Source organism: Anolis sagrei, chromosome 2 (assembly GCF_037176765.1).
Source record: "Anolis sagrei isolate rAnoSag1 chromosome 2, rAnoSag1.mat, whole genome shotgun sequence".
Lineage (NCBI taxonomy): Eukaryota > Metazoa > Chordata > Lepidosauria > Squamata > Dactyloidae > Anolis > Anolis sagrei.
In genome coordinates, this window is record NC_090022.1 from 300,342,268 (window position 1) to 300,365,755 (window position 23,488).

Consider the following 23,488-nt stretch of genomic DNA (forward strand, 5'->3'; position numbering starts at 1 on the left):
GCTGAACCCCAACAATCAGGTGCTGTCGGTTGTATTTTAGAGGACAGAAATTGGCAAAAACACCCTATGAAATATATGAAGTTGACGGGCAATTTGGAGAAAGAGGCCCTTCTTACCACTCCAGGCAATTGATTTCATTGAACACACATCTACTTCATTAACTAAGGGTGCATCCACACTGCAGAATTAATGCAGCGTGACACCACTTCTACTCTTAATAACTCAAGTGGAGTCAAACTGCATGTATTGTGGCGCAGCTGGCTGAGTGTCAGCTGCAGTAAGATCACTCTGACCAAAAAGTCATGAGTTCGAAGCCAGCCCAGGTTGGAGTGGGTTTCCAACCAATTGTGTGTAGCCTGTTGTCAACCTTTGCAACCCGAAAGACAGTTGCATCTGTCAAGTAGGAAAATTAGGTACCACCTTAAAGTGTGGGGAGGCTAAATTAACTAATTTATGAGGCCATAAAAAAGACTCCAGCAAAAAGTCTTGCCGGCTGTTAGGACTTGTGGGAGTTGAAGTCCAAAACACCATGAGGGCCGAAGTTTGCCCATGCCTGGTATAGACGCACCCAATGGCATGGAAACCCTCGATTCCACTAGAAAAGAGCCAACGAAAGCCTCAAGCCGCAGTGAACAGATTGTCTTCATTTTTAATTACAAAGATTTGGATCAGGAGACAAACAAACAAGAGGAAAAGGGCATCGAGAGCCCGAGCGCCAAAACGATCCTCCCCAAAAGAGTTTGCTTAACTCTGTTCTATTTCGGAAACGCTTTGCGTACAGCGAATACAGAAACCTCTAAAAGGGCACGTATTCCAGCCTTGGAAAAAAATATATAATTGTTCTGGTCTCTTTTGTCTTCACTTATGAATAATTTCTACTCTGCCCAGGAACTGCTTTGACCCAGCATTTAAAAGTCAGTAACATGATTGAAATTTATATTCTCCACCCCCTCCCCTTAAAGCAGAAGAACTATTTAATAATTGAAATCATAACCTGGTCCATATATAGTTCCATTTTAATTAGTTCATATAGTACTAACAAGTAGTTAGTTAGATGCCGTTAGTAGGTAGTTCTGAATATAAGGCTGTTTTTTATTGTTATTTTATTTATTAGGTAGTTCTGAATATTTTTATTATTTTTTCCTTCATATGAAGTTTTATATTTTTAAGTTGCACACTCATTCATATATATATATATATATATATATATATATATATATATATATAAAGCACCCTATTACTGGGGTGGTTGGAGTCCTGAAAAGGTAGAAGGTACCCATCTACACTGTACAACAAAGGCAGTTTGATTTAAAACGATCTTGACGGATTAGAGAGATGGGCCAAAACTAACAAAATGAAGTTCAACAGGGACAAATGCAAGATACTCCACTTTGGCAGAAAAAAATGAAATGCAAAGATACAGAATGGGGGACGATGAGGCCTGGCTCGAGAGCAGTACGTGTGAAAAAGATCTTGGAGTCCTCGTCGACAGCAGTTTAAACATGAGCCAACAATGTGATGTGGCGGCAAAAAAAGCCAATGGGATTTTGGCCTGCATCAAGAGGAGCCTAGTGTCTAGATCTAAGGAAGTAATGCTCTCCATGCTCTATTCCGCTTTGGTTAGACCACTTTACCTGGAATATTGTGTCCAATTCTGGGCACCACAATTCAAGAGAGATTGACAAGCTGGAATGTGTCCAGAAGAGGGCGACTCAAATGGTCAAGGGTCTGGAGAACAAGCCCTATGAGGAGCGGCTTAAGGAGCTGGGCATGTTTAGCCTGAAGAAGAGAAGGCTGAGAGGAGATATGATAGCCATGTATAAATATGTGAGAGGAAGCCACAGGGAGGAGGGAGCAAGCTTGTTTTCTGTTTCCATGGAGATTAGGACAAGGAACCATGGCTTCAAACTACAAGAAAGGAAATTCCATCTGAACATGAGGAAGAACTTCCTGACTGTGAGAGCTGTTCAGCAGTGGAACTCTCTGCCCCGGAGTTTGGTAGAGGCTCCTTCTTTGGAAGCTTTTAAACAGAGGCTGGATGGCCATCTGTCAGGGGTGATTTGAATGCAATTTTCCTGCTTCTTGGCAGAATGGGGTTGGACTGGATGGCCCATGAGGTCTCTTCCAACTCTTTGATTCTATTATTTTACTAACAAGTAGTTAGTTAGATGTCTTTAGTAGGTAGTTCTGAATATTTTTATTATTTTTCCCTTCATATGAAGTTTTATATTTATATATATATTTATATTTTTAAGCACTGTATTACTGGGGTGGTTGGAGTTCTGAAAAGGTAGAAGGTGCCCATCTACACTGTACAACAAATGCACTTTGATACCTCTTTATCTCAAAGCTATGGAATCCTGGCAGCTGTAGCATGGTGAGGCACCAACGCTCTGGGAGAGACTAGACTGGAGGCCTTTGCAAAACTACAACTCCCAGGATTGTATGCCCTTGAACCATGGAAGTTAAGTTGCATTCATTCTACAGCGATGATGTACTTGGTTGGGGACACATTTTGGGAGGGTTCACACTTATGGTTTGGATTACACAGCCCAACCAAAAAAAACCCCAAAACACTTTATTTTCGAAGGCTTTCATAGCCGGAATCACTGGGTTGTTGTAGGTTTTTTCGGGCTATATGGCCATGTTCTAGAAGCATTCTCTCCTGACGTTTCGCCTATCTATGGCAAGCATCCTCAGAGGTTGTGAGGTCTGTTGGAACTAGGAAAATGGGTTTATTGTCATTCCACATATATATAAATCCATTTTCCTAGTTCCACTTCCAGTCATCAAAGTGGTATCATCTGCATATCTAAGGTTGTTGATGTTTCTTCCAGCAATTTTAACTCCAGACGCTTTTTCTGGCAAAAATGCAACTATTACACAACAAAATATGCCAAGTGAAGTAGCATGCAGGACCCATTCTTTCTCTTCTTCTCCATGGAAAGATGATGAGTAGCCCCCCAGACTACAGCAATAGCACCCCATTCTCCCCACCACCACCACCACAGTTTTTCCACTTTTGCAGTAGAGTTGTACCCGTATCCCTTGCAAAAATGGAGAGACAGGCAAATGAACACATCCACCTCTTTCTCTGTAAAGATTTGCATCAATCCCATCAGCTCCCCAGCACTGGGGATGCACAGCTAAGGAAATACGGGGAACATTAAAATCTGTCCTTGAGCAGAAAGTTTCCCTGAACTTCCACTCCTTGAATTACATAAAAGGTAATTATAGTCCTTGTGAGATGCAGAAAATGCCTTGTGTGACTAGAGGAAGCACCAGGACTCACAAAACTTCATTAAGACCCCAAGGCAGAATTATCCCAATCTGTTGCGGTTGACCAGAGCCAGAAAGCGCTAGCAAGAGAGTTCAGGCTGCGGAAACCTCCTTGGTCCGAACTGCAGCGGTCGTCCAACGGTCAGAGTCCGAAGCCCACCAAGGTTTGCGCTAGGAAGCGTCCCTCTCTTTCAGGCGGTAATGTTCTTCAGGCAGGTTCCTCAAGCGCTCAGCAGCCTGGGAGGGGAAGAAACATGAACCAGGGGCAGATAAGAAGAGGTACTTGCATTGTACTACTTGGACTATTGTAACGCAGACTGGACTACTATTTATTTTATTTATCGAGTCATCAGCAACCAGTCAATTATATTACATTTCTAACAGAACAAAGCAAACAAACAGACAAAATACAAAAATACAAAATACAGAATACAAAATTTGTGAGTTTGGTAGTTGATTAGATGTCCTTTGACCAGTATCTGGCCACTTGGAGTGCTTCTGGTGTTGCTGCAAGGAGGTCCTCCATTGTGCATGTAGCAGGGCTCAGGTTGCATTGCAGCAGGTGGTCCATGGACTACTGTAATAGTCCAATTACTACTACTATTGGACTACTGTAACGTACTCTACGTGGGGCTGCCCCTGAAGACGATCAGCAGCCAGGATGCTAACTGGGGCCCCTTACAGAGAGGTCAACCCTCCTGTTCAAGGAGCTCTACTGGCTGCCGTTTATATTCCGAGCCCAATTTAAGGTGCAGGTGCTTACCTACAAAGCCCTGAACGGTTTGGGACCAGCCTACCTGCGTGACCGCATCTCCATTTATGAACCCATGCGCTCCCTTCGTTCATCTGGAGAGGCCCTGCTCGTGATCCCACCTTCGTCGCAAGCGCGCTTGGTGGTGACGCAGGACAGGGCCTTTTCCATAGTGGCCCCCCGACTCTGGAACACCCTCCCCAAAGATCTTACACAGGCCCCTACACTGGCAGTCTTCAGAAAGAACTTGAAGGCCTGGCTTTTCCGATGCGCCTTCCCAGATTACGAAATCTCCATTACCAAGTCCCATAAGCAGTTTACTAGAACCAATGATTGCTGCACATCGCACATCGCACTTGCCCTGGAAGCCTCATATACACCTCCTGTCACATCAGCACTTTTAATTCTTGTACCCATTACTCTCAGTTCTATTGTGTTTAATGTATTGGGTTTTTTTTTGCCTGTTGTTTATTTTTGCTTTATTCTGTTTTTAATTGTTGATTTGATTAGATTATATTGTTATGTTGTGTCTTGAGGCCTTGGCCTTAGTAAGCCGCATCGAATCCTTCGGGAGATGCTAGCGGGGTACAAATAAAGTTTAATAATAATAATAATAATAAAAAGACGGCCCAGAAATTTCAGTTGGTTCAACAGGTGGCGGGCCAGGCTGTTAACTGATTCTCCTTACAGAGAGAGGTCAACCCTCCTGTTTAAGGAGCTCTATTGGCTGCCGTTCATTTTCCGGTCCCAATTCAAGGTGCAGGTGCTTACCTACAAAACCCTAAACGGTTTGGGACCCACCTACCTGCGTGACCGCATTTCCATATACGAACCCACACAATCCCTTCTGTTGAGGCCCTGCTCATGATCCCACCAGTATCGCAAGCGCGATTGGTGGGGACGAGGGACAGAGCCTTCTCGGTGGTGGCCCCACGACTCTGGAACTCCCTCCCCAAAGACATCAGGCATGCCCCAACACGGGCAGTCTTCAGAAGGAGCTTGAAAACACGGATGTTCCAGTGTGCCTTCCCAGATTAAGGAATCCCAAACAATTGTCTCTAATGAACTTTGTGAGAGAGTTAGAATTGTCTGCACACCCTTCGATTCCCAAAATATCCAGTCTACCTCACCTGGACATACCCACCATTTTTAGAATTTTAACTATTACATTTGGCCCTGCCACAGGTTTTTAACAGTGTCGTGTTTTTGTTATTGTTTTATTGCTTGCTTATTTATTGTTGCATTGTATTGTTGTCTGTTGGGTTTTTGTTAATGGTGTACTTTGGGCTCGGCCTCTTGTAAGCCGCACAAAGTCCTGCGAGAGATGGTAGTGGGGTACAAATAAAGGTTTATTATTATTATTATTATTTATTATTGTAAACAAAAGCTCTCTGAAAAGAGGGAGGTCTCAGATTCACTCTGAAACTCAAGCCACTGCTTGTCCCTATATTCTTTGTCCTCCCCACAAATCTTTGTTTCCAGTTCCTTTAATATTGTTCCCACTGGGTATGATGGATGCAGTACTTGTTGGAGGCTATGGGCTTATCCATCATGTGAATGCCTCTCCAAGACAAGCGTTTATTGATCGCTTTTTATAGACTGAGAATGGCACACAACCGGAGGCGTAACTCAAAGGCAGACCCTTCACAGTCCCATGTTGGTTCTCTGGGAAAAGGGAAGGTCACAGGGAATCCCACCACTCTCTAGCAAACATGCAATGGGCAAAATGGGCAAAGGCCTGGAAACCATGAATCCCTTTGAAGAGAAACGAGCTCTGAGGATTACCTGGGAAGGGATCCCACTGGAGCATTGCAACACACCCAAATACCTGGGAGTCACTCTGGACCGTGCTCTGACCTACAAGAAGCACTGCCTGAACATCAAGCAAAAAGTGGGCACTAGAAACAACATCATACGAAAGCTGACTGGCACAACCTGGGGATCACAACCAGACACAGTGAAGACATCTGCCCTTGCGCTATGCTACTCTGCTGCTGAGTATGCATGCCCAGAGTGGAACACATCTCACCACGCTAAAACAGTGGATGTAGTTCTTAATGAGACATGCCGCATTATCACAGGGTGTCTGTGCCCTACACCTCTGGAGAAATTGCACTGCTTAGCCGGTATTGCACCACCTGACATCCGCCGGGAAGTAGCAGCCAATAGTGAAAGGACCAAGGCAGAGATATCTCCAGCTCATCCCCTGTTTGGGTATCAGCCAGCATGTCAACGACTTAAATCAAGACATAGTTTTCTTAGATCTACAGAGACACTCGATGGAACACCTCAGCAAGCGAGAGTCCAAAAGTGGCAGGCCCAAACCCAGCACCTCAATCCATGGGTGATACCAGATGAGAGACTCCCCCCTGGGCACATAGAAGACTGGGCGACTTGGAAGGCGCTGAACAGACTGCGCTCTGGCACCACGAGATGCAGAGCCAACTGTAGGAAATGGGGCCACAAAGTGGAATCTTCGACATGCGAGTGCGTAGAGGAGCAAACCACTGACCACCTGCTGCAATGCACCCTGAGCCCTGCCACATGATGCACAAGGGAGGATCTTCTTCTAGTAACACCAGAGGCACTCCAAGGGGCCAGATACTGCTCAAAGGACATTTAACCAACTACCAAGTTTGCAAAATCTGTTTTTTTTTAATGTGTGTGTTTGTTTTGTTCTGTTAGAAATGTAATACAATGGTATGGTTGCTGATGACACGATAAATAAATAGCTGGAGATGTCTAGCATGGCTCAGAGGGGTATGATAAGTAAAGGTAAAGGTTTCTCCTGAGTCATGTCTGACTCTGGGGGGTGGTGCTCATCTCCAGTTCTAAGCCAAAGAGCCGGCATTGTCCATAGACACCTCCAAGGTCATGTGGTCAGCATGACTTCAAAGTGTGCCATTACCTTTCCACCAAAGCAGTACCTATTGAACTAGTCACACATGTTTTATCGAAGGCTTTCATGGACGGAATCACTGGGTTGTTGTAGTTTTTTTCGGGCTATATGGCCATGGTCTAGAGGCATTCTCTCCTGACGTTTCGCCTGCATCTATGGCAAGCATCCTCAGAGGTAGTGAGGTCTGTTGGAACTAGGAAAAAGGGTTTATATATCTGTGGAATGACCAGGGTGGGACAAAGGACTCTTGTCTGTTGGAGCTAGGTGGGAATGTTTCAACTGACCACCTTGATTAGCATACAATGGCCTGACAGTGCCTAGAGCAAACTTTTGTTGAGAGGTGATTAGATGCCCCTGATTGTTTTCCCTCTGCTGTTTTGCTGTTGTAATTTTAGAGTTTTTTACTACTGTTAGCCAGATTTTGCTCATTTTCATGGTTTCCTCCTTTCTATTGAAATTGTCCACATGCTCATGGGTTTCAATGGCTTCTCTGTGTAGTCTGACATGGTGGTTGTGAGAGTGATTCAGCATTTCTGTGTTCTCAAATAATATGCTGTGTCCAGGTTGGTTCATCAGGTGCTCTGCTATGGCTGACTTCTCTGGTTGAAGTAGTCTGCAGTGCCTTTCATGTTCCTTGATGCGTGTCTGGGCAATGCTGCATTTGGTGGTCCCACTGTAGACCTGTCCACAGCTGCATGGTACACGGGAGACTCCTGCAGAGGTGAGAGGATCCCTCTTGTCCTTTGCTGAACATTCACACCTAGCTCCAGCGGACAGAAGTCCTTTGTCCCACCTTGGTCATTCCTCAGATATATAAACCCATTTTCCTAGTTCCAACAGACCTCACTACCTCTGAGGATGCTAGCCAGAGATGCAGGCGAAATGTCAGGAGAGAATGCCTCTAGAACATGGCCATATAGCCCGGAAAAACCTACAATAACCCAGTGATTCCAGCCATGAAAGCCTTCAACAATATATATGGACCATATCCTCAGAAAATCACAGAGACGGACTACAAACAGAGGCACAACTCTGTGGCCCAAATTATTCACTGGAACTTATGTCATTTGCTCTGACATACTGTGTTTTTCCATCAGTAAAATAACAACAACAACAACAACAACAGCATTTCTGGAGTCCCACTCACTTGCTCCGGAGTCAAGTCCCTCTGGGCCTGAGCCAGCATTTCGTAGCCCACCATGAACTTCCGCACCGAGGCTGAACGCAGCAAAGGTGGATAGTAATGTGCATGGAGCTGCCAGTGGCTGCAGTCAGTGTCCAGGTACGATCCGGTCGGGGCACCTGCCGGACAGAAGGACCCATTGAGCATAAGGAGCCCCACACAAAGCAAATGGCCAGAAGGCAGCACAAGCGAAGGCCGGAAGAGGAGGGCTAAGATGAGAAAGGAAGGAGTGCAAGGGGTCTTGTCGCATCATTGAGGCTGAGGGTGCATGAGAGTTAACCACCATGGCTCACTGCTTTGGAGTCATGGGAGTTGTAGTTTTATAAAGTTGAGAATAATAGAAAACCAGGCTTGGGCAAACTTGGGCCTGCCCTCCAGGTGTTTTGGACTTCAACTCCCACAATTCCTAACAGCCGGTAGGCTGTTAGGAATTGTGGGAGTTGAAGTCCAAAACACCTGGAGGGCAGGCCCAAGTTTGCCCAAGCCTGTGGAAGACCCTAATTCTTCAAGTTGTAACCAAACTGATGTCAAACTGCATTGATTTTATGATGTAGATGCACCCTAGAAGCAATAAATGGCCTTTTTGACACAACTTTAACCGTATTGTCGAAGGCTTTCATGGCTGGAATCACTAGGTTCTTGTGGGTTTTTTTGGGCTATATGGCTATGTTCTAGAGGCATTTTCTCCTGACGTTTCGCCTGCATCTATGGCAAGCATCCTCAGAGATAGTGAGGTCTGTTGGAGTTAGGAAAATGGGTTTATATATCTATGGAATGACTGGGGTGGGGCAAAGAGCTCTTCTCTGCTGGAGCTAGGTGTGAATGTTTCAACTGACCACCTTCATTAGCATTTGAAGGCCTGGCTGAGCCTGGGGGAATCTTTTGTTGAGAGGTGTTAAGATGGGCCTGGTTGTTTCCTCTCTGCTATTTTGTTGTTGTAATTTTAGAGTTTTTTTAATACTTTGCTATGGAATCCTGGATTTGTATTTTGGTGGGACAATGGGAAATAATTGGGAGGTCTCTTAGAATCATAGAATCAAAGAGTTGGAAGAGACCTCCTGGGCCATCATCCAGTCCAACCCCATTCTGCCAAGAAGCAGGAATATTGCATTTAAATCACCCCTGACAGATGGCCATTCAGCCTCTGTTTAAAAGCTTCCAAAGAAGGAGCCTCCACCACACTCCGGGGCAGAGAGTTCCACTGCTTAACGGCTCTCACAGTCAGGAAGTTGTTCCTCATGTTAAGATGGAATCTCCTTTCATGTAGTTTGAAGCCATTGTTCAATTGTGTCCTAGTCTCCAAGGAAGCAGAAAACAAGCTTGCTCCTTCCTTCCTGTGGCTTCCTCTCACATATTTATACATGGCTATCATATCTCCTCTCAGCCTTCTCTTCTTCAGGCTAAACATGCCCAGCTCCTTAAGCCGCTCCTCATAGGGCTTGTTCTCCAGACCCTTGTTCTCTTCCCAAGAGACGGTGCCAGGAATCCAGAGGCAATTCTATTTTACTGTTTGTAAATTTTGGATGTTAAATTGCACTGGTTTTTTTTTATATTGTGAGCTGCTCTGTGCTTTAATCAAGAGATAAAAGCAAGCTATAAATAAATATAAAAATAATAACAATATTAACTGGCAGCAAGAATAGGGAAAGCCCTGCCTCCCTTCCATATTCTCCCAACTATTTAAAGAAGGTCAGATCTACAAAATTAAATTAATGCAGTTTGACAACCAATTTAACTCCTTTGGCTCAATGCTACGGAATTAAGAGATTTATAGCGTAGCGAGGAACCAGTCCTCTTTGACCGAGAAAGCTAAGGCCTTGCAAAACTACAACTCTCCCATGATTAGATAACACTAAGCCAAGGGAGTTCAAGTGCTGTTAAGCTGAATTAAATCCACAGTGTAGATGCACCTGGAGTTATCATATCACCTCTACAAAAAGGAATAAGGACACCAAAGACCTTCAGAAACTGTCCTAGGGACTCCAGTTCCCATCCTGGCTTGTCAGGAATGATGGGAGTTATAATCCAATGCTATAAATGTCATAAATAAATACATGGATAAATATGATAGCCATTAGGGCTGGGCAACCACGGAAAAATTTGTTTCTAAACTCGATTCGTTTTTTGGGGTTTTTTGCGTTTCGATATTTAAAAGAATTCCGAAATTTTTCTTTAAAAAAGTTCGATATTTACGAAATTTCGTAAATTACGAAACGATTTCGAAACGAATACGAATCGATTCGTTAATGGCGGGCGCGACCGCGCAATACGCTAAAAAACCTCCAAATGGGACAGGGTGAACTTCTGAAGCTTCCCTCTCCCTCTGTTGTTGACTGTTGGTGTGATATTTATATTTTTTTTCACTGATTAAACAAACAACAGCTATAAAACTTGCCCCAGACATGCAGAAATAATAACGAAACAATTTTGAAACGATTTCGAAACGAATACGAAGCAATTACGAAACGAATTGAAAAATTCGTTTCGTTTTTTAGATGCTCCTGAATGGTTCAAAATCGCTTCGTTATAAAAAAATAACGAATTTTTAACGAATTACGAAATTACGAAACGAAACCGCCCAGCCCTAATAGCCATGTATAAATATGTGAGAGGAAGTCACAGGGAGGAGGGAGCAAGCTTGTTTTCTGCTTCCTTGGAGACTAGGACGCAATGGAGCAATGGCTTCAAACTACAAGAGAGGAGATTCCATCTGAACATAAGGAAGAACTTCCTGACTGTGAGAGCCGTTCAGCAGTGGAACTCTTTGCCCCGGAGTGTGGTGGAGGCTCCTTCTTTGGAAGCTTTTAAACAGAGGCTGGATGGCCATCTGTCAGGGGTGATTTGAATGCAATATTCCTGCTTCTTGGCAGAATGGGGTTGGACTGGATGGCCCAGGAAGTCTCTTCCAACTCTTTGATTCTAGGATTCTATGATTTGAAGGCCATAAACTGCCGAAACAGAGGAAGGCTTGAAGCTGAGAGAGAGTTGTTGTTCTTTCAGTGAAAAGAGGGGAAAGGGGGATGCCCAAATGGAAGAGGAGGTGCTTTACCATGCCATCCCATGGAGTAAGGGAAGGAAATCTGGAAGAGATTGTCGTATTTGGAGAGAAGCCTCTTCATGATGGAAGCCAGACCTGCAACAGAAAAGGCCCAAAAAAGTCAACCTTTTCGTGTGTTTTTTTTCCCTAAAAAAAACCTTTTTTAAAAAAAAAACTGGGTTTGGGGTATGTTAAGAACAATGAATAAACTGTATTATCGAAGGCTTTCATGGCCGGAATCACTGGGCTGTTGTAGGTTTTTTCGGGCTATATGGCCATGGTCTAGAGCAGTGGTTCTCAACCTTCTTAATGCCGCGACCCCTTAATACAGTCCCTCATGGTTGTGGTGACCCCCAACCATAACACTGTTTTTGTTGCTACTTCATAACAGTCATTTTACTACTGCTATAAATCATAATGTAAATATTAGATATGCAAGATGTATTTTCATTCACTGGACCAAACTGGGCACAATACCCAATGCACCTACATGTAAATGCTAGTGGGGTTGGGGGAGGATTGATTTTGTCATTTGGGAGTTGTAGTTGCTGGGATTTATAGTACACCTATCATCAAAGAGCATTCTGAACTCCACCAGCGATGGATTTGAACCTAATTTGCCACACAGAACTCCCATGACCAACGGAAAACACTGGAAGGGTTTGGTGGGTATTGACCTTGAGTTTGGGAGTTGTAGTTCACCTATATCCAGAGAGCACTGTGGACTCACGCAATGGTGGATCTGGACCAAACTTGGCACAAATACTCAATATGCACAAATGTGAACACTGGTGGAGCCTGGGGAAAATAGACCTTGACTTTTGGGAGTTGTAGTTGCTGGGATTTATAGTTCATTACAATCAAAGAACATTCTGAACTCCACCAATGATAGAATTGTCTCAAACTTCCCATATGGAATCCCCATGACCATCAGAAAATACTGTGTTTTCTGATGGTCTTTGGCGACCCCTCTGACACAGCAAACAATGCACAAATATCTATAGTAACATAGAAACAAGAATATATGTATGTGTATTTTATAAGACTCTCAAGAAAATAATATAAATCAGGATAATATGTTCTCTAATGGAGTAAATTGTCTAGACTTTATATCATTTATAGCATTTAACAGTAATGTTATCAGCACATTATAAGTAAATGTAGGTATCTGATCAACATAGAGCAATGAATAGTAGACTAGAGATAATAAAGTCCATCCTTTCCTGGAGTCAGATTTCAGTGCAGGAATTCAACAGTTTCTGTCTTTATCCTCAAAAGAATTCTTCTTTTAGCAACACAGTCTTTAAGGAGTACTTCTTTAAGGAGACCCCTCTGACACCCCTTCGCGACCCCCAGGTTGAGAAACACTGGCCTAGAGGCAAAGTTTCCTGTATGGTAAATGAAAAAAAAAATGAGCTATGCACAATAATTTACTGATATGGAGAACCAGTTGTACAAACTACCTAACTTTCTTATCAAAATTTTATTCCCACCCCCGGATCTGATTAAAGGTCCATCAGTATTGTAGAATGCATGCTGTTTGGCACCATTTTATCTGCCACAGCTCAATGCGATTGAATGACAGATCTTAATGGCACTTTTGAGACTGATGATGCTTGCTTTGTTATCTACCATGGCTCAATGCTATGGGGTTATGGGACGTGTAATTTTATGAGGTCTTTAAGCTTTCTCTGCTAAAGCTCACCCTGTCATTGAACATCAAGAAAACAAAAGTGCTTTTGGGTTGTTGTAGGTTTTTCCGGGCTATATGGCCATGTTCTGGAGGCAATTTTTCTCCTGACGTTTCGCCTGCATCTATGGCAAGCATCCTCAGAGGTAGTGAGGTCTGTTGGAAATAGGAAAATGGGTTTATATATCTGTGGAATGACCAGGGTGAGACAAAGGACTTTTGTTTGCTGGGGCTAACTGTGAATGTTTCAGCTGATCACCTTGATTTGCATTCAATGGCTTGGAAGCGCCTGGGGGGAATCTTTTGTTTAGAGTGATTTCATGTGCCTGTTTGTTTCCCCTCTGTTGTTTTGCTGCTGTAATTTTTGAGTTTTTTAATACTGGTAGCCAGATTTTGTTCATTTTCATGGTTTCCTCCTTTCTGTTGAGATTGTCCACATGCTTCTTGTGGATTTCAGTGGCTTCTCTGTGTAGTCTGACATGGTGGTTGTTAGAGTGGTCCAGCACTTCTGTGTCCTCAAATAATATGCTGTGTCCAGGCTGGTTCATCAGGTGCTCTGCTATGGCTGACTTCTCTGGTTGGAGTAGTTTGCAGTGCCTTTCATGTTCCTTGATGCGTGTCTGGGCGCTGCGTTTGGTGGTCCCTATGTAGACTTGTCCACAGCTGCATAGTACACGGTAGACTCCTGCGGAGGTGAGAGGATCCTTCTTGTCCTTTGCTGAACGTAGCATTTGTTGGATTTTCTTGGTGGCTCTGTAAGTGGTTTGTATGTTGTGTTTCCTAATCAGCTTCCCTAAGCGGTCAGTGGTTCCCTTGATGTATGGCAGGAACACTTTTCCTCGGGGTGGATCTTCGTCTTGACTCTCGTGGCTTCTTCTCGGCTGTCTTGCAGCTCTTCTGATGTCTGAGGTGGAGTCTCCATTGGCCCGGAGAGCCCAGTTGAGGTGGTTCAGTTCCTCTTGGAGAAGGTGGGGTTCGCAAAAGTGCTTTTCCATCAGTCACCAGCCAATCCCTCTCCAATGCCAGAAATACAGCTTAATAGAGTAACATTAGAAAATGTTGACCATTTCCACTCCCTTGGCAGGCACCACTCCACAAAAGTCAACATTAACACTGAAATTCAACACCGCCTGAGCTCTGCAAGTGCAGCATTTTTCCGAATGAAGCAGAGAGTATTTGAGGACCGGAACATCCCTCAGGATACCAAGGTGCTTGTTTATAAAGCTACTAGCTGTCCCCTGCCACGCATTGCTGTGGCCCACATGGGGTTTCTGTGTGGGAGGTTTGGCCCAATTCTATCATTGGTGGAGTTCAGAGTGCTCTGTGATTGTAGGTGAACTATACATCCCAGCAACTACAACTCCCAAATGTCAAGATTCTATTTTCCCCAAACTCCACCAGTGTTCACATTTGGGCATATTGAGTATTCGTGTAGAGTTTGGTCCCGATCCGTCATTGTTTGAGTCCACAGTGATCTCTGAATGTAGGTGAACTACAACTCCAAAACCAAAGGACACTGCCCTCCAAACCCTTCCAATATTTTCTGTTGGTCATGGGAGAACTGTGTGCCAAGTTTGGTTCAATTCCATAATTGCTGGGGCTCAGAATGTTCTTTGATTGTAGATGAACTATAAATCCCAGCAACTACAACTCCCAAATGACAAAATCAATTTTTTTTTTTGGAGTGAAGGACATACATTGGGTTGTTAAGTGTCTTGTGTCCAAATTTGGTGTCAATTTGTCCAGTGGTTTTTGAGTTCTGTTAATCCCACAAACAAACATTACATTTTTATTTATATAGACTAGCTGTACCTGCCATGCGTTGCTGTGGCCAACCTTCCCTCTTTCTCTCCTTCTTTCCTTCCTTCCCTCCCTCTTTCCTTCCTTCCTGTCTTTCCTTCTCTTCTCCCTTCCTTCTCTATCTCTTTCCTTTCTTCCCCCTTTATCTTTCTCTTCTGCTGTATCTCTTTTCTTCATTCTCTTTCTTTCTTTCCTTCCCTCCCTCTTTCTCTACATCCTCCCCCCTTCCTTGGCTCCCTCTTTCCTTCCTTCTTTCCTTCTCTCCTTCCTTCCTCCCCCATTTTTCTTTCCCTCCTTTCTTCCTTCTCTACATCTTTCCTTCTCTCTTTGCTTCCTTCTCCCTTTCCTTCTTTCTTTCCCTCCCTCCCTCTTTCTTTTCTCCCCTTCCTTCCCTCTTTCTTCCCTTTTTTCTGTATTTTCATTTAGCTTTTCATCATTTAGCTTTTTGGGGCTTTTTAAGACCCTTCTGCTGTGTTTTTCAGTATTTTTTGAGTGAAGGACTTACATTGGACTGTTAAGTGTCTTGTGTCCAAATTTGGTGTCAATTCGTCCAGTGGTTTTTGAGTTCTGTTCATCCCACAAACGAACATTACATTTTTATTTATTCATATAGATTGTCCTCCCAACCCTGCTCTATGCCTGTGAGACATGGACAGTCTACAGACGTCACATACAACTCCTGGAACGATTCCATCAGCATTGCCTCCAAAAAATACTGCAAATCTCTTGGGAAGACAAGAGGACCAATGTCAGCGTGCTGGAAGAAGCAAAGACCACCAGCATTGAAGCGATGTGTCAGGATAATTGGAAGTATTATATGTATGTTTTTCAATGTGTTAATAATGGATTCATATGTATTTCAAAATGGATTCAGTTATGTTCAGTTTTGTTCATTTGTGCATTAGATTGTTATTATAAGAGAGAGAGAATAAGGCCAGAGAGTAGAGTCCTTGAAACGAGATAACAGGAATTCCTTTGCTTTGGGAAGAAAAGGGAGGATACCAGCTAGAAGACAGATAAGGCAGAGGGCAGATGTTCTTTGACTGTGTTTTGTGCTGTGCTGTTGTGAGTCGCCATTTTCAGCCGCCAAGATGTAGACGTGTCTTGAAATGCTTTCAGTAAACTTTATTATTTTTGAAACTTAAGAAGACTGCAGTGTACTATGTGAGTCTGTGTGATTGAGTAACCTCAAGTACTCTGTGCATGACCCAGGTGTCACGCTCTGACACGATGGTGCTCCACCATCAACACCGCTGGACTGGCCACATTGTCTGGATGCCCAACCACCGTCTCCCAAAACAGTTGCTGTACTCCGAACTCAAGAACGGAAAACGGCAGGAAAAGAGATTTAAAGATGGGCTCAAAGCCAACCTTAAAAACTCTGGCATAGACACTGAGAACCAGGAAACCCTGGCCTGAGTGCTCCAGCTGGAGGTCAGCTGTGACCAGCAGTGTTGTATAATTTGAATGGAAGGCAAAAGAGAGAAATGTGCCAAGAGGAAGGTGCATCAAGCCAACCCCGACCGAGACCACCTTCCACCTGGAAACCAATGCCCTTACTGAGGGAGAACATGCAGGTCAAGAATAGGGCTCCACAGTCACCTACGGACCCACCCTGGGGGATTACCCTACTCGGACAACGAAGGATCGCCTAAGTAAGTAAAAAGCCAAAGCTAAAGGACAAACCCCAAGCTTCCATAGCATTGAGCCATGGCAGTTCAAATGGGGCCCAACTGCATTAATATGACCCTAAGATGAACCCATCACAAGCATGGAACCCTGGAAGTTGTAGTTTGGTGAGGCAATTATATAAAGTCAAGATGCATTAATTCTATGGTGTAGATGAGGTAAGGGCAAACTTTGGCCCTCCAGGTGTTTTGGACTTCAACTCCCACAATTCCTAACAGCCGGTAGGCTGTTAGGAATTGTGGGAGTTGGAGTCCAAAACACCTGGAGGGCCAAAGTTTGCCCTTACCTGGTGTATATGCACCTTCCTTCCTTCCTCAAGGCCCAGCTGGCCATCTCTCTAGAACCACACACACTTACTGTCCCTTTCGCTCTCCTGAAGGTCCTGAAGCCGACAAACGTGCCTCCGAGGGAGCAAGAGGGTCTGGAAAGGCCAAGTGGCCCAGTAAGGGACCACCACCAGCCAGTCCGCATTCTCCACCACGATCCTCTCCTGCAAGAGACCCCACAAAAGAGAGAGTGAGAGGTCCTCAGGTTCACGCCCCGCCCCTCATGCACACCGGCAGCATTTACCTTCCTCACAGCCTCCAACTTGGCATAATCCAGCAGCATGGGAACGCCACGCTCGGCCAGGTACTGCTTCTGCGTTCGGTTTTCCAAAGAGGCTTCGTTGGGAAGGAAGTTGCTGGCCCAGATCTAGGGAGGGAAGGAATCAATGACAGATAGCCGTATGCAACACAAATTTTCATTCCTGGGTCATAAATATAATTTCCTAATTGGTTCTGCGAGTGAATGAAAAGTAATGCCTCCACCTTCGTAACTGCTTAGGTGGATAGTAAGCTAGGCTTAACAGTCAGGTGCTCAATCCAACTCACCGGGACTGCGGCACAGCTGTTTGAGTGTCAGCTGTATTAAGATCACTTCTGACCAAAAGGCCATGAGTTCAAAGCCAGCCCAGGTCAGAGTGAGCTTCCAACCAATTGTGTAGCTTGTTGTTGACCTTTGCAACCCAAAAGACAGTTGCATCTGTCAAGTAGGAAAATTAGGTGCCACCTTGTGTGGGGAGGCTAAATTAACTAATTTATGAGGCCATAAAAAAGACTCCAGCAAAGTACTCCAGCAAAAGCATGCGGGGAATGCAGAAGTATCGTCGAAGGCTGGAATCACTGGGTTGTTGTATGTTTTTCCGGGCTATATGGCCATGTTCTAGAGGCATTTTCTCCTGACGTTTCGCCTGCATCTATGGCAAGGAACCTCAGAGGTAGTGAGGTCACTACCTCTGAGGATGCTTGCCATACATGCAGGCGAAACGTCAGGAGAAATGCCTCTAGAAATGGCCATATAGCCCGGAAAAACCTACAACAACCCAATGCAGAAGTACTTCATCAGTGTCGCAGATGGACGATGAAAGCGACAGCTCCCCTGGCGGCCAGAAAAGTTAAATAGCCTCTGCCTGTCTGTCTATATCTGTTGTATGTCTTTGGCACTGAATGTTTGCCATATATGTGTGCATTATAATCCACCCTGAGTCCCCTGCAGGGTGAGAAGGGCAGAATATAAATACTGTAAATAAATAAACAAACTCAACCTTCAAACTTGCCGCCTTCCGGTCAGCCCTGATCTATTGCTGCTGGTGATTAACCAACTGTGCTACAGCCCAATGTGGTTGTGAAAGAGGAAAATTTCTACAATGGAGCAACATATGAGTTTGTTCTAGGTATTAATGCACAAAAGTGTGTTTCTTTAATGAAGCTGAAATTTGGTGCTGCTTAGTAAAGGTGGTAAAAGCTGCCTTCAGTCCTATTTTATCGTATTATGTCTTGTTGTCTTATATTGAGACATTATATTATTAAGAAGCAAGAAGGAATGTTCTACCATATTTATTTATTATTTTATTTATTTACTTTGCTTCTATACGGCTGTATCTCAAGCCCGAAGGCAACTCACGGCGGTTCACAAACAGTAAAAACAGTAGAAACAGCAGTGGTTCCATGCAACATATAACAATTGACTTAACACATTATCCATAAATTACCAATAAGCAATTACAATGCACAATTATTACAAAAAACAACCGTACCCAATCTTCTCATCATCCAAGCGTAGTCCAGGTTCGTCGTCCATTGTTCCATTCCTATGTTCCATTACCAGAATGCACTAAATTACTCAAACGCCTGCACAAACATCCAGGTCTTCACCTTTTTGTGGAATACCATTAGAGATGGTGCTAGTCTAATGTCCGTAGGAAGGGCGTTCCACAGCCGAGGAGCCACCACCGAGAAGGCCCTATCTCTCGTCCCCGCCAGCCGAGCTTGAGAAGCAGGTGGGATCGAGAGCAGGGTCTCCCTGGAAGATCTCAAAGTCCTGGTGGGTTCATAGGCAGAGATGCGGTCAGATAGGTAGCTTGGGCCAGAACCGTTTAGGGCTTTAAAGGCCAACGCCAGCACTTTGAATTCAGCCCGGTAGCAGATCGGTAGCCAGTGGAGTTGGCGCAACAGGGGGGTTGTATGCTCCCTGCGCTCCGCTCCTGTTAAAATCATGGCTCCCGAGCGTTGGACTAGTTGGAGCTTCCGAGCTGTCTTCAAAGGCAACCCCACCATATGTGGTGGTCGTGTGAGAGGACAAACAAATATTGGAAAATGATTCATTCAAAATGCAAAAAAAATTAGATATGGACTTCCCACTGGTACCAGAAATGTATTTACTAGGGATGTTTGATGCAGATATATTTAAAGACAAAAACAAGGAAAAGCTATTTACTTTCTTTGCTACGGTGGCAAGAATGGTCTTCGCCAAACTTTGGAAACTGGATAAAATGCCGTCAAAAATGGACTGGATTGAGAAAATTCTTGATATTAAGGACATGGACGAACTAACATATTGGTTAAGGTATAACAATGGACAAGGTAAAAAGTTAACCGACTGGAAAGCAGTGCAAGAATATATAGAGAAAGATTGGTCAAATTAAATCAATAAGGGAGATAGAAATAATTTACATAAATCCTTTCCTCTGAACATAAGTAATTTGGGTCGGAAGAATGAGGAAAGAGGAAAGGAAAGGGATGAATATATATAAGGTTAAGTAAGAAGAACGGAAGCCACACTAGGGTGTTTATTTTGTTTATTGTTTTATGTTTTTTGGTGTTATATTTGGTGGTGGTGGTGGGTTAGATGTTATTGAAGGTATTTTATGAAAGTTTTGTCTTGGGTTTTTTTATGTATACTTATGAAAAAGAATTCAATAAAAACTATTTTTAAAAAGGAGAGAGAAACAAATGTAGTTGCCCCCCTGTGCTCTAGTAGACAACTAAGAACAAGTTTGCCAATGTGTGAGAACATGAAATCAGAAACTGTAGTGTTAAACATCTATGTTACCAGTGAATAATTAAATTACCTTATTGACTATGCAAAAAAAAAAAAAAAGCTGCCTTCTCTCCTATTTTACCGTATTATGTCTTGTTGTCTTATATTGAGACATTATTGTTCATCCTATCTTATGTATTGTATTGTATTGTATTTATTGTATTGCATTGCATCAATAGGAGCATAGTGTCTAGATCTAAGGAAGTAATGCTCCCCATGCTCTATTCTGCTTTGGTTAGACCACACCTGGAATATTGTGTCCAATTCTGGGCACCACAATTCAAGAGAGATATTGACAAGCTGGAATGTGTCCAGAGGAGGGCGACTAAAATGATCAAGGGTCTGGAGAACAAGCCCTATGAGGGGCGGCTTAGGGAACTGGCCATGTTTAGCCTGAAGAAGAGAAGGCTGAGAGGAGATATGATAGCCATGTATAAATATGTGAGAGGAAGTCACAGGGAGGAGGAGGGAGCAAGCTTGTTTTCTGCTTCCTTGGAGACTAGGACGCGGAACAATGGCTTCAAACTACAAGAGAGAAGATTCCATCTGAACATGAGGAAGAACTTCCTGACTGTGAGAGCCGTTCAGCAGTGGAACTCTCTGCCCCGGAGTGTGGTGGAGGCTCCTTCTTTGGAAGCTTTTAAGCAGAGGCTGGATGGCCATCTGTCAGGGGTGATTTGAATGCAATATTCCTGCTTCTTGGCAGAATGGGGTTGGACTGGATGGCCCAGGAGGTCTCTTCCAACTCTTTGATTCTATGATTCTATGATTATGTTGTGAGCCGCCCCAAATCCCATTGGGAGATGGGACAGGATTATAAATAAACATTTATTAATTTTTATTATTATTATTACTACTACTACTACTACTCGAGGGAAAGTTATAGTCCCAGAACTCTTCTCCTTTGGTTAAGCCTCACCTGGAATAACCCTGTAGTCCAGTTCTGGGCAAAGCAATTCAAGGATATTGACAAGATGGAAACTGTCCTGAGAAGGGTGACTAAAATAGTCGGAAGTTTGGAGACCAAGACCTATGAAGAGCAGCTTAGGGGTTAAAACTGTTCACTTGGGGAAAGGAAGGATGAGAGGGAACTTGAGAACCATGTTTGAATATTGGCAAGGCTATCCCATTGAGAAGAGGGCTAACTTGTTTTCTGCTGCTCCAGAGACTGAGATGCAATAAAGCCATGGATTCAAATTGCAGGAAAAGAGATTCCATCTAGACACGAGAAAGAGCTCTCTGGCAGCAAGAGTTGATTGGCAATGGAATACGCTGCTGCTCGACAGCCTCTTGCAGTGTCCTCCTCCTCTAGAGGCATTTAAGCTGAGGCTGGATAGCCATCTGTCAGGAGGGCTTGTATTGTGTATTCATGCATGACAGAACGCAGTAAGATCGGATGGCTCCTGGGGATGCTTCTAGCTGTTTGGCTCTATGAGCCAGACCATGTGGCCTGGTCCATTTCCACATCTCTGCCTCTCCTATCAAACTACAGCTACCTGCAAACAGGAGCCCTGTGCAGCTATTTATGGGGTAACACTGCCACCTCCTGGTTGTTTGGTTCATGGCAACTGTTGTTGTTGTTCATTCGTTCAGTCGTCTCCGACTCTTCGTGACCTCATGGACCAGCCTACGCCAGAGCTCCCTGTCGGCCGTTACCACCCCCAGCTCCCTCAAGGTCAGTCCAGTCACTTCAAGGATGCCATCCATCCATCTTGCCCTTGGTCGGCCCCTCTTCCTTTTGCCTTCCACTTTCCCCAGCATAATTGTCTTCTCATGGCAACTACAAGGAGGAAATTCAGTTACCTTGAACAAGGAGGAGTGTCAGGCATCCTCAAACTGCAGCCCTCCCGCTGTTTGGGCCTCCAACTCCCAGAAGTTCTCGCCAGCTTCTTCAATGGTCAGAATTCTGAAAGTTGGAGGTCCAATCTGTTGGAGGGCCCCTGGGGGAGATGGAGCGGGGTATATATAAATAAATTAAAGTTATTATTAATAATAATATAATAATATTAATAATATTATTAATAATACACTCCCCCTGAAGGGGCAGGTTCGCAGCTTGCGAGTGATCCTGGACTCATCGCTGAGCCTGGAACCCCAGGTCTTGGCGGAGGCCGGGAGAGCTTTTGCACAATTAAAACTTGTTGCGCTCGTACCTTGGGAAGTCGGATCTGGCCACGGTGGTCCACGCTCTTGTTACATACCGGATAGATTACTGCAACGCGCTCTACGTGGGGTTGCCCTTGAAGACTGCTCGGAAACTTCAACTGGTTCAGTGAGCGGCAGCCAGATTACTCAAATCAAATCAAAACATTTATTTCGGTCATTGACCAGCACAGGAAATAGTGTCACGTTTCCTTACAAACCTGGCATGTTTGGTACATTAAAAATATAAATACAACTACTAAAAACACAATATGGGTGAGGGAGCAGAAGGGGAAACAGGGTAAAAACATACAATGTCCAGATCCATCACCAAATTGTAGATTCAGGGAAGACGATTACTGGACACACAGTTGACTTTTGGAACTAGTCATTCCCTGGCGGATTTTGTATGCTGCTGCACAAAACTTTGCGACATTGTAGGTTGTAGCTGAATTAGTATCCGCAAGTAGCAGGGAGGTATAAAATTGTCCTGAATGGCCTGGGTGCTTGTCTATCAGGGGTAAGATAAGCCTGGCACGGGTATCCCTGTAGAACGGACACTGAAGGAGCACATGTTCTATTGTTTCCACATGACCCGAGTCACAGGGGCAGAGTCTCTCTGGGAAAGGGATCTTCCGGTAGCGGCCCTCGAGTACAGCTGATGGGAGAGCGTGGCATCGGGCCAGGGTGAAAGCCCTCCGATGAATAGGAACCTCTAAGTATGTTAAATATGCCATAGGGGAGGCAAGGTATCTGCTGTCTTCACTGACAAGAAAGGTTGGAGCCGAGGCCAGATCTAGTTGGCGCTCTGTGTCTGTGATACGTTGTTTAATAAGTGCTTTGGCTTGATTGTAATCCATAGCTAATAGTAGACCTGGAGAAAATCCCAACGAGGAGATTTTGGATGCTACCGCCTGCTTCCATGTGGATTGGAAGTCATCCTCCATGGTTAGTGGGGCAAGGCCAAGGGGTGCACGGGACAGTCTGAGCCAGAGGTTAAGTATGGCCACCCACACCCTGGCCTCCACTCTCATAAAACCCGTCTCTAGTCGCAGGGTGGCATTAGAAACACATTTAGGTACCTGCAAGGCCGATCTCAGAAACTTGGACTAGCCAGATTACTCACCGGAGCGACATACAGGGAGCACACCACCCCCCTGTTGTGTCAGCTCCACTGGCTGCCAGTTCAGTTCCGAGCACAATTCAAGGTGCTGGTTTTGACCTACAAAACCCTATACGGTCCCGGTCAAGCGTATCTGTCCGAACGCATCTCCCTCTACGTCCCACCCCAGAGTTTGAGATCATCTGGGGAGGCCCTGCTCTTGACCCCACCGCTATCACAAGTGAGGCTGGTGGGGACAAGGAGCAGGGCCTTCTAAGTAGTGGCCCCCCACCTATGGAACTCACTCCCGGGGGAAATTAGGTCATCAACATCCCTCCTCTCCTTCAGGAGGAAAGTAAAAACGTGGTTGTGGGACCAGGCCTTCGGGCAATCTGACAACTAGATAAGGACAATCAGACGACTAGGACTGACAGGACTGACAAAGTGGAATTGGAATTTGGACTAGGAGATGGCGAACGCGGAGCATTAATTGTGTGAAATCAGGTTTTATTGGTTTTACAGTTGTAATGCAGAATCTGATTGCTAATTGCTTAAC

The 23,488-nt window shown here is 44.5% G+C and overlaps 1 protein-coding gene across 5 annotated transcripts in view; it reads right to left on the minus strand.

The window, feature by feature from the left end:
- Positions 1-624: 624 nt before the first annotated feature.
- Positions 625-23,488, minus strand: part of GALT (galactose-1-phosphate uridylyltransferase) — a 40,543-nt gene continuing 17,679 nt past the window's right edge. For all 5 annotated transcript variants that reach the window (XM_060761148.2, XM_067464691.1, XM_067464694.1 and 2 more), the window contains 5 exons: positions 16,899-17,021; positions 16,686-16,818; positions 11,162-11,245; positions 8,077-8,231; positions 625-3,516 (listed from right to left, as the gene is read on the minus strand). In XM_060761148.2, coding sequence (XP_060617131.2) covers positions 3,451-3,516; positions 8,077-8,231; positions 11,162-11,245; positions 16,686-16,818; positions 16,899-17,021 — 561 coding nt within the window. In that variant the 3' untranslated portion in view covers positions 625-3,450. The remainder of the gene's footprint in view (positions 3,517-8,076; positions 8,232-11,161; positions 11,246-16,685; positions 16,819-16,898; positions 17,022-23,488) is intronic.